The 12,830-nt window shown below is 53.2% G+C and overlaps 2 protein-coding genes across 2 annotated transcripts; both read left to right on the plus strand.

Annotated features, from left to right (window-relative positions):
* Nucleotides 1-367: 367 nt before the first annotated feature.
* On the plus strand, nt 368-1,825 carry LOC122389830 (5-formyltetrahydrofolate cyclo-ligase-like). The gene has a single exon (XM_043382239.1). The coding sequence runs from the start codon at nt 488-490 to the stop codon at nt 1,097-1,099; it is 612 nt and encodes a 203-aa protein (XP_043238174.1). The 5' UTR covers nt 368-487; the 3' UTR covers nt 1,100-1,825.
* LOC122389829 lies at nt 387-11,790 on the plus strand. Its single transcript, XM_043382238.1, has 8 exons — nt 387-2,558; nt 3,436-3,550; nt 3,956-4,350; nt 4,680-4,891; nt 5,191-5,373; nt 8,204-8,386; nt 8,962-9,121; nt 10,669-11,790. Exons 1-8 carry the CDS (start codon nt 2,174-2,176, stop codon nt 10,839-10,841), a joined length of 1,806 nt encoding a protein of 601 aa, XP_043238173.1. The 5' UTR covers nt 387-2,173; the 3' UTR covers nt 10,842-11,790.
* The last annotated feature ends 1,040 nt before the right edge of the window (nt 11,791-12,830 follow it).

Genomic DNA, 12,830 nt, shown 5'->3' on the forward strand with positions numbered 1-12,830 from the left:
CGCTTTATGAAATCAAGCACACATGACGCTGACGCTGCTAGAGAACACTAGAGACTATAGAAATTTATGCGCCATGAACGCCGTATCAGTATATCTTTATTTTTACTCTTACGTCATTAATTAAGAGCAATGAAATTTGCTCTTTTGATTCGGAAGAAAAACTTCTCCAAATAACATGCCTGTTTTCATTTTTTATCACAATACCTTGAAATTAAAATACAATAGCTTGTAGGTCTATTTCATTTAAACGACAAAGTTCAGGTTAACTACCTCAACCTATTTGGCATTTGTGACGTAATATATCTTACAAGAATGATAAGTCAATGTAAAACGCAACTATCGAAATTATCGCATGTAAACAATGCCAGGGGCGGTGTGGCGTGTGGGGGTGCTTGGGTCGAGCGTCGAGCCTCTGGGATTATAGAGTACCTACTTTGCAGTTGCCAATTGCGGTGCATCAGGTTTATTGGGGGATAGCACCCTTGCAATGTCATCTCCAGCCAAGATGGCCAAGAGCGCGCTGCGGAAGCGTGTCAAGGCAGCGGTAAGTCAGCTCAGCTCTGAGGAGCGCGCCCGGCAGAGTCAGGCAGTGACCCGTCAGCTGCTGGCGCTGCCACAGTACCAGCAAAGCCAACGCGTGTCCGTGTATCTCAGCATGCCGGACGAGATCCAGACGGGTGACATCGTGGCCGACCTGTTACGCGCCGGCAAACAGTGCTTCATCCCGCGTTACGAGTCCGGCTCGTCTCACATGGACATGGTGCGTCTGCACTCGGCTGCCGACCTCGCCGCGCTGCCCACCACCAAGTGGAACATCCAGCAGCCTTCCCTGGACGAGCAGCGCGAGGAGGCGCTCCAGACGGGAGGCCTCGACCTGATCCTGATGCCGGGTCTGGCGTTCAGCCGCGCCGGTCACCGGCTGGGGCGCGGCCGCGGCTACTACGACCGCTACCTGACGCGCTGCCGGGAGGCGCAGCAGCGGCCGCCCGTCACCGTGGCGCTGGCCTTCGCCGAGCAGCTGGTGGACGAGGTGCCCGTGGAGGAGACGGACGTGCCCGTGGACGTGGTCCTGTGTGCCGGCGGCGAGGGCGACCACTGAGCGCCGGGCCGCGTCCGCAGCAGAGGGGTGCTCGGTGCCCAGTAGTCGGGGTAGCTGGGTAGCGATGGCGTATCTGGGCTCTGAAGACCTTCAAACCTTTGCTAGAAGCATGTACTTGAATTTCGATCCTTTACTGGGATGTATTTGTAACAGGCCTGCTCTCGAGTTGAGACCGCGGGCGTGGCTGGGACGACTGCGCTGTGCCTACTGTCCTGTATAACCGGACACCGGTCTTGAACCAGCAAAGGAAACTAACTCGTAGCAAATGCTGGGGATGAATAGTTATTAGTTTGGTAGACTGATTTTGTTTACGGGGCACATTGCTTATGATTCTGCAATAAGTGAGTAGCCAAGTGACTCATTAAACTGCTCAAAGCCGTCAGCTACGTCGACTTCTCTCGAATACGTTATGGTATTACCGACAACCTTGGACAAGTGTCAGTCAGCCTCTACTTCGGTCTTTTTTCGAACTCGATGTTTAGGTGACTAAGCACGGGTGTCCTCGACTCTCGAGTGTTGTGGTGCAATATTTTGAGCGGTGGGCTTTCAGATATGAGGTCAAGGTTGATACTGCCCATCCTGGCCACATTAATTAGTCTCGGGGCACTGTATTTTCTCGAGGGGTCTGTTGCAGTCTCTCCTGAAGGCGTATAGATCTGAGCAAGATATAAGCCAATTTTGTAACCAGGCCATTTTGTGCCGATAATAGATTTTATTTTCGAAAAACGTGTGTGAACGAACGACTTCTATGAGTAGCTGGACTGACTGTGAACCATTTCTAAGTTAACAGAAGGACAGTTTAATTAGACAATTAGTCATGTGATAGCGCTCCTTTGTGTGCCCTGAGATGATGGTGCGTTCTGCGCCGGCCTACTATCCCTCAATCAGTAACCGGCGCACGGCGGACACCCTCTGCTCGGCCCAACATCCGGTACACCTGTGCCGATTGTTTTATTCAATCGCCGATTTCTGTGCGCGCCGAGCGCGCCCTCAAACGACTGCCGTCACGCGACCATTACCGCGGAGACGTCGGTGGCACCACCGGCCCAGCTGGGCGTCGCCGCTCCATTATTGATGGCGTCACGGGTGCGGGCGCCCACAACACGGCCCGATCACCGGGCGCCGGACACAACACGGCGTCGTCAAGCCCGCGCCGCCGGGACCGGGCGCCCGTCGGCCGTCCGTCGGTCGGTAGGTCGGTCAGTGGCGCGCGGCGGGTCACAGCGACCAGGCGGCGGCGGGCGGTGTCATGGAGGGCACCTAGCCCCGGCCCCACTCGCCATCGCCCGGGCGCGGTGTCAAACGGTGATGGGGGTGTCGCGGGGGACGGGTGCCGAGGACCTGCCGCCAGGGGTGGACGTGAAGGTGGTGTTCGAGAGGACCCCGGCCGCCTACCTGCACGGCACGTCAGTCGTCGGACGGGTGATACTGACCTTGGAAAACCAATTCGCCGTCACATGTGAGCACCCGAAATGTGTGGGGCTGCGTAATCTCGCTTGTTTGCTATTTAGTGTTATGAGAGTTCCTCGTTAGTCGTAGATATCTTCCGTCTCACCATCTCTTACCCTTACCCTGTTGCCCTGAACAGTATCATGAAAGTCGTACGGAGGCAAGCAACTTCAGTCGACAGTCACTCCTCTCTTCCATATCCAATCAGGCGAGGTACCCTTGCAATGGTTTTGAGGTCTGCCGAGATCCAGCGATATTATGAGCATGGAAAATCTAGAAAGCAATTTCCTTCCACGCACTGCAGCAGACGCATGTTAAACTGAACCTCAGGGTGGGCCATGGCTCGTGCTCATTCGCCCACCAGTGTTGATTCTCACTTCTCGGCGCCTGCAGTGTGCTCAAACTCAATACCCCGCTATCCGGAACAGTATAACTTCAGGCGCTTACCCATCCTGCCATCTAGCGGCAACGATGAAAGTAGCAATGCTATCCGGAACAGCATAACTTCAGGCGCTTAACACTCCTGCCATCTAGCGGCAATAATATAAGTAGCAATGCCATGCGGAACAGTATAACTTCAGGCGCTTTACACGCCTGTCATCTAGCGGCAGAGATATAAGTGAAGTAATGATATGCGGAACAGTATAACTTCAGGCGCCTATCGCTCCTGCCATCTAGCGGTAACTATATAAGTAGTAAGGATATCCGGAACAGTACATATATTTTCAGGCGTTTACCTGTCCTGCAACCTAGTGGCAAAGATATGATAAGTTTTTATGCTTTCCTGAACAGCATAACTTTGTCATTTATGGCTGTCGAATAATTAGCAACGATTGACAATGCAATTGCGAATCACTACATATCAGCCCTCACCTCCCGTGCTGCAGGCATCCACGTGCGGTGTCGCGGCGAGACAGTGGTCTCTTTTGTGGACGCTGACCACTCTGTGCGGGCCTGGGTGCCGGACTCCATCACCACGCGGAAGGCGGCCAAACAGGCCCGGTCAGTGAGTCGCTGCACCAGCTCAGACCGCCGGCTGACCAGTGGCGGTGCAGTTATTTGTTTGAGTCGTAATGTGCGTTGCTAAGCGATATGGGAAGTTATGTAATTTTATGCAACGCTTTGACGCGATTACTTAAATCATTACTTACATGTATGAGTATGACTTCAATCTCTAGCAAATAGGTAGTTACATAGTCCGGTTTGAATCGAATATTACGTAGTACCGTAAGTACCCGGTTGGACATCGGCGCTCGTTTGAATTTGCACTTTGAAGCCGGACGGTCTTGCAAAGTCCATTATGAAGGCTTCGGTATTAGTGCTGTCGGCTGCGCATAAAGCTGCCATGGCACTGTATTGTTCACCGGCCACCACCCTCACACCCACTCCGTCCCGCGCCGGTTACAGAGTCCACCCCACCGCATCACTGAAGACCGCGGCGCTGGTGGCCGACATACACTCTTTCGGCGCCTCCATCCTCAATGTCGGCCCCGGCGAGAAGTCCAAACGGACAGACACCATCGGCAGTATGCTGCCGGCGGTGATCAGCTCTGCTCCGAAGCGGGCTCCGCCGGCCCCGGCGCGGCCCGAGTCTCTGCTCAGCGTGCCGCCGTCGGGTCAGGTGACCCCGGCCCGACCCAGGTCGCTGCTCAGTGTGGCCGCCTCGGAGAGGACCTCGCTCTACTCGCAGCCAATGTCTCTGGGCACGGAGCGCCAGATGGGGCCGCAGACGGTGCCGGTGCGGGCGACCCAGACGCTGCTGGACCAACAGCGGGTGCTCTTCGGCATCAGAAACTCCGACTGTGAGTGGCGTGCAATGGAGATGCTGGAGTCGATTTCATAACTTGTGCTGTTACAAAATACTATTCTATTTTATCGTCTTATATGATAATTATCAAGATTCCGATAAAAGAATAAGCAAATTGCCGATTTTTCTGTGGCAAGTTACTTTATAAATATTTATCGAATTCAATTGCATGAGCCCCTAATTTTGACGGGCCCATAACAAATGTTTCTGGCGTTCACTGACCTCCCGCTGACTCTCAAAAGCCGCTGCAGCCCCGCTGGCCCCGCTGACCTCACTTACCTCTCTCTGACCTCCCCCTGACCTCCCGCTGCCCCCGTCCCTCAGACGCCGCGCCGCTGCCGGCCGGCCAGCACCAGTACCCGTTCCGGTTCGTGCTGCCGGCCGAGCTGCCGCCGGCCTTCTCCGGGCGGTACGGGTTCGTCCGCTACCTGGTGACGGCCGTGGTGGAGCGTCAGATCCCGCTGCCGTCGCTTAGCCGCGCCGCCGCCTTCTCCGTCATACCCGAGAAGGGCGTCAGCGACGTCAAACACGCAGCGGTGAGCAACCCGTGGGACGATTGACGAGCGGTGGTGGGAATAAAATGTATGTAGTGAAGAAATGCTTCAGATAAGAATATCGTTTTGAAATACGTAGCTAGTTGGAAATTGAACGCTACGACCTGAAACAAGAAATTATTTCATGTGATTAAATGCACATTTATATCAGTCGCTTGTGTACCTACCTACATACTTACGTTGTTACATGTTTCTGCTCTCACTAGTGACGGATCTTTTCAAAGATACTCCGCTGGTACAACCGGCACTTGACCAGATGGGCCCGCTCTTTTCGCCGTCAGACTGCGACTCGCAGCCAGGCCAGCCGGTTCTTGTGCGGGTTTTGCTGTCGGCGAGGTCCCCTCACCATTTCTCTGGAGGTGGGCCGCCGAGCCGCCGCGCCCGGTCAGAGCCTTCCCGTCAGCGGGGAGGCTCTCAACATCAGCGGCCGCGTCATGCCGGCAACGTCACTACGACTTATGCAGGTACTGACGGCTTTAGGTACAGCTGACATTACCTCAAGACTTGTACGGGTTGTATGGGTGGGGTCATATTGTCCAGTTTCATGGAAATGCAAATACCAACTTTAAAGATATGTCGAGCATTAGGTACTTACCAAAAGATCCACACCATTTGAATGTAGAAAGCAAATTGCAGGACATCGGAATGTTGCATAGTCAGCTCACTGATTATCTGGCGTAATTAAATTGTTGCTTTTGCACGTGACTGCTATTTTCTCATCTATTGTGATAATTAGGCCCCACAAATATGTAGTTCACACAGCCCCAAACTCAGTCCACGAAGCTTCCAGCTAGATTAGGTGGCACCAAAGTCCTCATACTCGTCTGTCAAATTACGGCGTAACGGCCTAACGTCCCAACGGCGGTTCCACTACCAGGCTCAGCGCGGACCCAGTGTTTGTTGAGCATCGGTCGTTAGCCGCCGTATAGTTATACGAGTACCTACGGCGACTCCGAGGGGACTCGGCCACTCGACCAAAGTGGCACCGGCCGCCGGCGGCACGAGGAGCGCTGCTTGCCACGGGAGGCTCACGGGTGAACTGGTGCGGTGGTGTTAGACACTGTTACTGATGGGTGAGGTAGCGTGAGCTGCAGTGGCACCACGGCGTGCTGCAGTGGCACCATTCGGTGCCTCGAGTACGGTTCGTCACATGACCATTGACCAATCCTTACTCGTAACAGCAACGACATAATCCTTCCTCTAGATGGCTATGATGCATGAACAGTACCTTGCCATGAAATCGAACATTTAAGCAGCAACACCGCACTTCAAACCATGTTGTGGGCTCTACCACCATGATTTAAATGTTTAATTGTAAGTAACCAGCTCCAAGGAGCGCTCAGCGGGACCGCGTTACCTCACTACTCCGAAAATCAATGCGACTGCCATGCTATGGCACGCAGCACTCGTAACTCAGCGCTGCTACCACGGCAGCATAATGGCAGGTGGTCAGTGTACCGGAGGTAGCGGTCGTAATGGCACCAGAATGCGGTCGGTATACCGAATATACAGGGGTCATCTCCGCCCACTCGGGGTGGTGAGGTCGGCCGGGCGAGCCCGGTGGGAAGCATAAATCACCAGTAGCAATGGCCAATGGACTGTATTTATGACCTCATGTCGCTCATGACCGTGTTGACACCATTACCTGCAGTTGGTAACTATGTAGCCCCTATTGTTGACCCCCCCCCCCATCCGCAGTTGGTGACCCGAACCGTCCCTGATGACCTGTACCTGCTGACCCCTCTCTTCCTCTGCAGCTGGTGACCCGTATACCACCTCTGCGTGCACATCCCTCGTTAGGCCCCCGTTGCCCGCGCCACTATCACCAAGCGTTCGCCTCAGTTGGCTGTCAGCGGCCGAAACCACTCGCGTCGGCTCGTTTGTAGGGTAGGACGGCCCCTAAAAACGCACCGACGGAGTGATAACGACGAGGTATATGGTCGGGATTAAGGATATGCAGGTTTGACGAATCTCGAAGTCGCATCTATTAAATAGGTGAGGGTGGGTGGGAAACTTCTCGCCCACTCTCTGCTCCACTCGCCGTCCGTCGCAGTCGACGACTGCCGTTCGCGCCTCTCGGCTCTCCTGCCAGCGGCGCGCCCGTTCCTACACTCCCCTTCGCACCACCCCTAGTCAGGGTCTGCCCCGCGTCTGTCGGCGGGGTGATTTATCTGTCTCCGACCCCCGTCTCCCTTTGCTCCGGTCACGTTCAGTGGCGCCCGGGCAGGGTCCTAACCTTCCATAGCCGCGTCGCCGCTATGAGTTGATTAGGCCCCCGTTGCCCGCGCCACTATCACCAAGCGTTCGCCTCAGTTGGCACCTGATGTATGTGCGTGCCGAGGCGTCGGCGGCGGACCTGATGCATGTGCATGAGTATGTATGTGCGTGAGTTGCAGAGTAGCCGAGGCGTCGGCAGCGGGCCTGATGTATTTGCAGTGCGGAGTTGCCGGGGCGTCGGACGCATTGCAGTTGCAGAGTAGCCGAGGGGTCGGCGGCGGACCTGATGTGTGTGCATGAGTTGTAGGGTGGCCGGAACCAGGTGTTTTGTGTGTATCGCGTCGCAGGTTGGGGTGCCGCGTTGCACGACCCTTCAAAGCGTGCCTACCAGGCTCCCCGGTTTCCTTTACGATTGCGTGTGCGCTTAATATGCCTCTGAATAGATGCGCGTCAGTCGCCGGGGAAACCATCCTCATGGTGGCGCCGCGTCAGTCGCCGGGCGACCATCCTCGTGGTGTCGCCGCCAAGGAACCGCACTCCGCTGTACGTACCCCCGAGCCGTGCTCGATACGCCTCACCTGCCGTGCCGGCGTTAGTATGCCTGACCATAGAATCCTTGTAGCCGTTGGTACTCCCCACAGCTTCCCTGGCTCCCTTCTCGCTCGCTCTCCGCTCCACTCGCCGGCGGCCATGTCGGCGTTAAGGAGTGCGTGATCGGATAATCCTCGTAGCCGTTGGCACTCCGCACGGATTCCTTAGCTCACTTCTCGCCCACTCTCTGCTCCACTCGCCGTCCGTCGCAGTCGACGACTGCCGTTCGCGCCTCTCGGCTCTCCTGCCAGCGGCGCGCCCGTTCCTACACTCCCCTTCGCACCACCCCTAGTCAGGGTCTGCCCCGCGTCTGTCGGCGGGGTGATTTATCTGTCTCCGACCCCCGTCTCCCTTTGCTCCGGTCACGTTCAGTGGCGCCCGGGCAGGGTCCTAACCTTCCATAGCCGCGTCGCCGCTATGAGTTGATTCCCACCGCAGTTGGTGACCCTTGTGTCCATTTGCTGACCCCCCCCCCTCCCTTTCCAGCTGGTGACGTACCGCACTGGCTCCGGCACGTCCCACCTGCTGGACCGGCGGGTGGTGAGCGGCGCCGAGCGCGGCCCGCTGCCGCCCGGCAGGTCAGAGACGTTCGCCGATCTGCGCCTGCTGGTGCCGCCGCTGCCGCCCTCCTTCAGCTGCCCGCTCATCGACGTCCGATACGCCGTGGAGGTGAATTACATACGATATAAACCGACCCGATGTAAACGGATCTCAGGTAAGCAGACATGAGATAAACCGACCCGATATAAACGGACCTGAGATAAATAGACCCAATATAGGCGGACCTAAGATAAACGGACCTGAGGTAAGCGGACCTGAGATAAACGGACCTGAGATGCACGAAACTGAAATAAACGGACCTGAGATATATAGACGGACTTGATGTGAACAGAACAAAGATACGTACGCTGAGATAAACAGACCCTAGCCGATCTAAACGGACCTAAATGGACCCGAGATAAACGGACCTAAGATAAACGTCCTGGGATTAGCGGACCTGAAATAAACGGACGAGATAAACCGGATCAGCAACTAAGCGAACTTGAGATAAACGGACCTGAAGTATACACGAAACCGAATGTAATTTAATCGCTTCCTAGAGTGGCCAGAACGGGGTCGTGTAGGGACGGTGCAGCGAGTCCATTGTCGACAGGTGACAATAATGCACCCAAACACGGGTTTTCACGTTGGAGAACTCGCCCGTTTCTCGTGCTAGAGGATTTACCCGGCCCGCTCCCCGGCAGGTGACGATGGAGCACCCGGACCCGGTGCTCACGCTGCGCACCGCCGTACCGATAACCATCGGAACACTACCCTACCTGAAGCCCCCTGCCGACGAGACGCAGCCGGTCGTGGAGACGTCCACAGCAGCTCTCCGTCTGGGCGCCGCCTACAAACACCTCCGTGAGTAGTGTTCGCCGTCTATGTATACTGACACCTCCGCAGACCGTAAGTACCTAAAGATTCCGTTATCCCTCCCAGACGACGACTAGTGACATTTGCACATGGTTGTTGTATGTAATTTGATGAAGTTGGTGCTCGATGATTTCGGTGAAGATATCTAATTACACTGAAAACAAATCGACACAGTGAGGGCATGTTCTGTACTGGTAGCACATCAGTCATGTGTTAATCGCACCCAAAACACAATAAAGCTGTGTATTTTCACGCTTGGCGGGACCTTCGACACGTTTGATAACACAGAAAACAGAATAATGACACACTTTCCTCGTGCCAAGCACGCTGGACGAATGTAATGCATCAGTGTATCGAAATCATGTGTTGTCGGATATGGTAGACGTGTACCCTTACACAAATATACCATGCCATCCACCAGTGAGCGACCTCTGAACCTTAACTTCAGATGGGGATAACAGAGGGCGTTTTTCGAGCACCGACTTTTATGCTGGGTTTTTGTAAAAATTTGCCAAAGTGTTTTGAGAAAGGTCAAAATGCACAATACAGCCGAAGGAGTCGATACATGATAAATTGTCTAGAGCAATATGCGCTGATTACATCAAGTGCAAGCTGAAGCATAGCTAATTAACGTCTGCTTGGAGGAAGAAACTCCTCCGTCTATATAGGATATATTTGAAAAATCGGTGGCTGTAAGTTTATCCCGGCTGTCTGGACAACTGTATTGAACAGTAGTCCTCCAATTTAGGGCTTCGTCACTTGATGCTCTGATTGGGCCGTCCACGTGACGCGTTCACCCTTCGGCTCTGAAGTGGCCGACCGGGCGCAACTCCAGCTCGCGTATGGGTCGGCCGCCCGCGTGCTCAGCCCTGACCGCGCCCTGACCGTATGGGTCGGCCGGCCGGGTACTCAGCCCTGACCGCACCCGAGCGCCCGATTCCACTCGGGGCCCGGCTTTGGCAGTCAGCCTGTCCAGCCAAAGCCATAGTCCCTTCAACTGCGCCCCGGCAACAAACTACATAATCACCACGTGTTTCCTTCTTTCACTTGCGATTTGTGTTAAATTTAGTAACATATTTACCTTGTATTCTGCAAATGTATTCACACAAGCCTCATGTGTTGAAGACGCAATGATATTGTGTTATAGGACACAACACGACTGGGTTAACACATTTGTAAATTGACACGTCTACGACGGGTCAAAAAATGCATGATGCAGGGTACACAAGAAAGCCTAGTTAACACGCTCTGCCTGTGCGTTTTTAGTCGTTTTTTGTGTCATTTTGTTTTCAGTGTATTATTTGAGAAAGAAGTAATCGTGAAATTGAAGCACTAACTACCGGTAATTGTTTTGAGCATTAGACAATTGCATAACAGTTGCAAAGCTAGGTATTTGCACGAAACGATGCCTTCCATCTGTGAGACATCTTGTTTATTGTGTAGTTAACCTTTTTTGCATCCTTAAAATTCAAAAGAAACGTATACCCTGGTTCATTTGTAAAAGCACTAATAACGTTGATCTGTCCCGGTTTCAGCTGCGTACACCCTCCGTCCGTGTTTCTGGGGCGCGCGCAGTATCGAGGGCGACACGGACCGCCGGCAAAGCTCGTCGCGCCGCTGTCTGGTGCTGCCCGGCCACGACGCGTGGACGCCGTACTACCCCGTGTTCCGTGAACCGGACACCGAGCTGCAGCGTCCCGCCGAGTGACGGGTGGCAGGCGCCGCGGTGTCAGAGACGGTGGATAGGGTGAATGTGAACCTGAAACGGGTGGATTAAAATGTTATATTTTTGACTGTTTCGCGATTTCACCGTTTGTTGACGTGAGTTGTAATCAGAAAAGTGACTCGTCTGAAGAAGGCTCGAGGGCAAACTCAAGGTCCAACACTCGAACTCGGTATTAGTGCATAATAGGGTTAGCTCCAGAATCCAGAATTTATGCATTTCTTAAACGCATTTAAATGCATTTCTTATGCTACAAAGAAATCGCTGCTTTTATTAAGCACAATAAATTTCGTGCAGTTCACTTCTCATCGTTCCGTCTTTTCCATCCTCAGGATAGTCAAATCCTTTTCTCCTCCAGGCCTCAACCCCTGCTCCGGGCTGGACTGGCAACTTTATCCCATGCGGGAAGCTCCCATAGGGGCACGCCCGTAGCCGGGTGCAGTGAGTACCAGTGCAGGCTGGGTGGCCTGTCGCACTAGATGGGCTCAGCCACGGCGAATCGCCAGGGTGCCCGCCCATACCAATGTCTCCCCCTAATCCCTATCATCCTTCCAGCCCTTGGTCTCCTCCGACCAAAAGGGCCTAATCCAACAAAACCAAAAAAAAAAAAAAAACAATGTTAAATTCTCGATGAGATAAGGCTTGCATTATTTTCAGTCGTCCAATTCTGAAAAAAAACATACATCTTCATCGCTCACTCAACTTCCAACACGTTGGGCCATTGTAAGATAACTAAGTAAATCAACACAATAACGGCTACATGCAGGCAAGGCAGCGATCATCTAGGTACCTATATCAAACTTTTTGTCCCCGTCACGGTACGAAAATACATACACGTAGCTTGATATGACCCAGGTTTAATAAAGCCGTTTTGTTTCCCGGTCCTCGTTTCTAGATTGCCGTATGTTGTCTCGCAATGTAAGGTGCTAAGCCCTGTAGTATAGTGTGCGGCTTGTCGTGACACATTTATGTCTGATATCGAGGTCAAGTCCGGGCTGGTTACAATACATGGACGGAAGGCTCGTGGCCGTTTGCCGGTAAAGGTCTGGAATTGGATGGACATGGTGTAACGCTCTTTTACCATTTTTCATCCGTATCATATTGTATTCCCTTTTATACCGGACCTATTTTTCATCGCTCGGCCCTGAAATAGTTATGGTTTAGACAAGGGCCTATACCATCAAATGGAACCCAACACTATAGCATATAAGTGAGATCCCGGAAGATCCCGGCGCTCGCCTTGCTAACACTGAGAATCGCTCGCTCGCCTCGCTAACAAAATAGCCTTCGCCCTTCGGTAGGAGCGATAGCGCCGTGCGGTCCAGGGGTGGAGATCTGTCAAAATGTCAGGGGGGGGGGTCTAGGCCGGGCAGATGGAGGCGGGCTGGATGCAGTACCATTGACTTACATACCTAGCAGTAATTCGTTTTCAGAGGGGGTCCTGACCCCCCCCCCCCCCCCCCCCGAGATCTCCACATCTGGTGCGATCAGTGGCAGACGGCAACATGGTGGGCGGTAGCGTCTAGCACGTCCTGTCCTGTGTATCGGTGAGTGACGTGAGCTGTTCCCGGCTCTGTGAGCACGTCACACGTTTCACTTTTTTTATTTTGACCAAATTCTTTTTATGTCTTACCGCATATGGGGCGCTGCAGAATATACTGTCCTCTCGCGTAAGTTTCAGAGGAATACCTTCGTATGAAGAAATACAGCTTCCATATGAGAGCTGCCAAATATTCAGCCGATCGCCGATCGCACCCTAAGCAGGTAATTTATTTTGCCTTGATTTCATTTTAAAAACAAGACTTCAGACAAAAATGTTTCAAAGATTCATTATTAGGATTTCCTGTCATTTATTCAGATATTTTCTTGCATTATTTGAAAAAGGAATATCAATATAAATTTTCTAGCAAAATAATGTCGCTAGATTCTCAAGCACAAATATCTCTGAAAGGCATGTAACGAACGCAGATCGCA

This window comes from Amphibalanus amphitrite, unplaced genomic scaffold, assembly GCF_019059575.1.
Source record: "Amphibalanus amphitrite isolate SeventyFive unplaced genomic scaffold, NRLGWU_Aamphi_draft 000373F_arrow, whole genome shotgun sequence".
Lineage (NCBI taxonomy): Eukaryota > Metazoa > Arthropoda > Thecostraca > Balanomorpha > Balanidae > Amphibalanus > Amphibalanus amphitrite.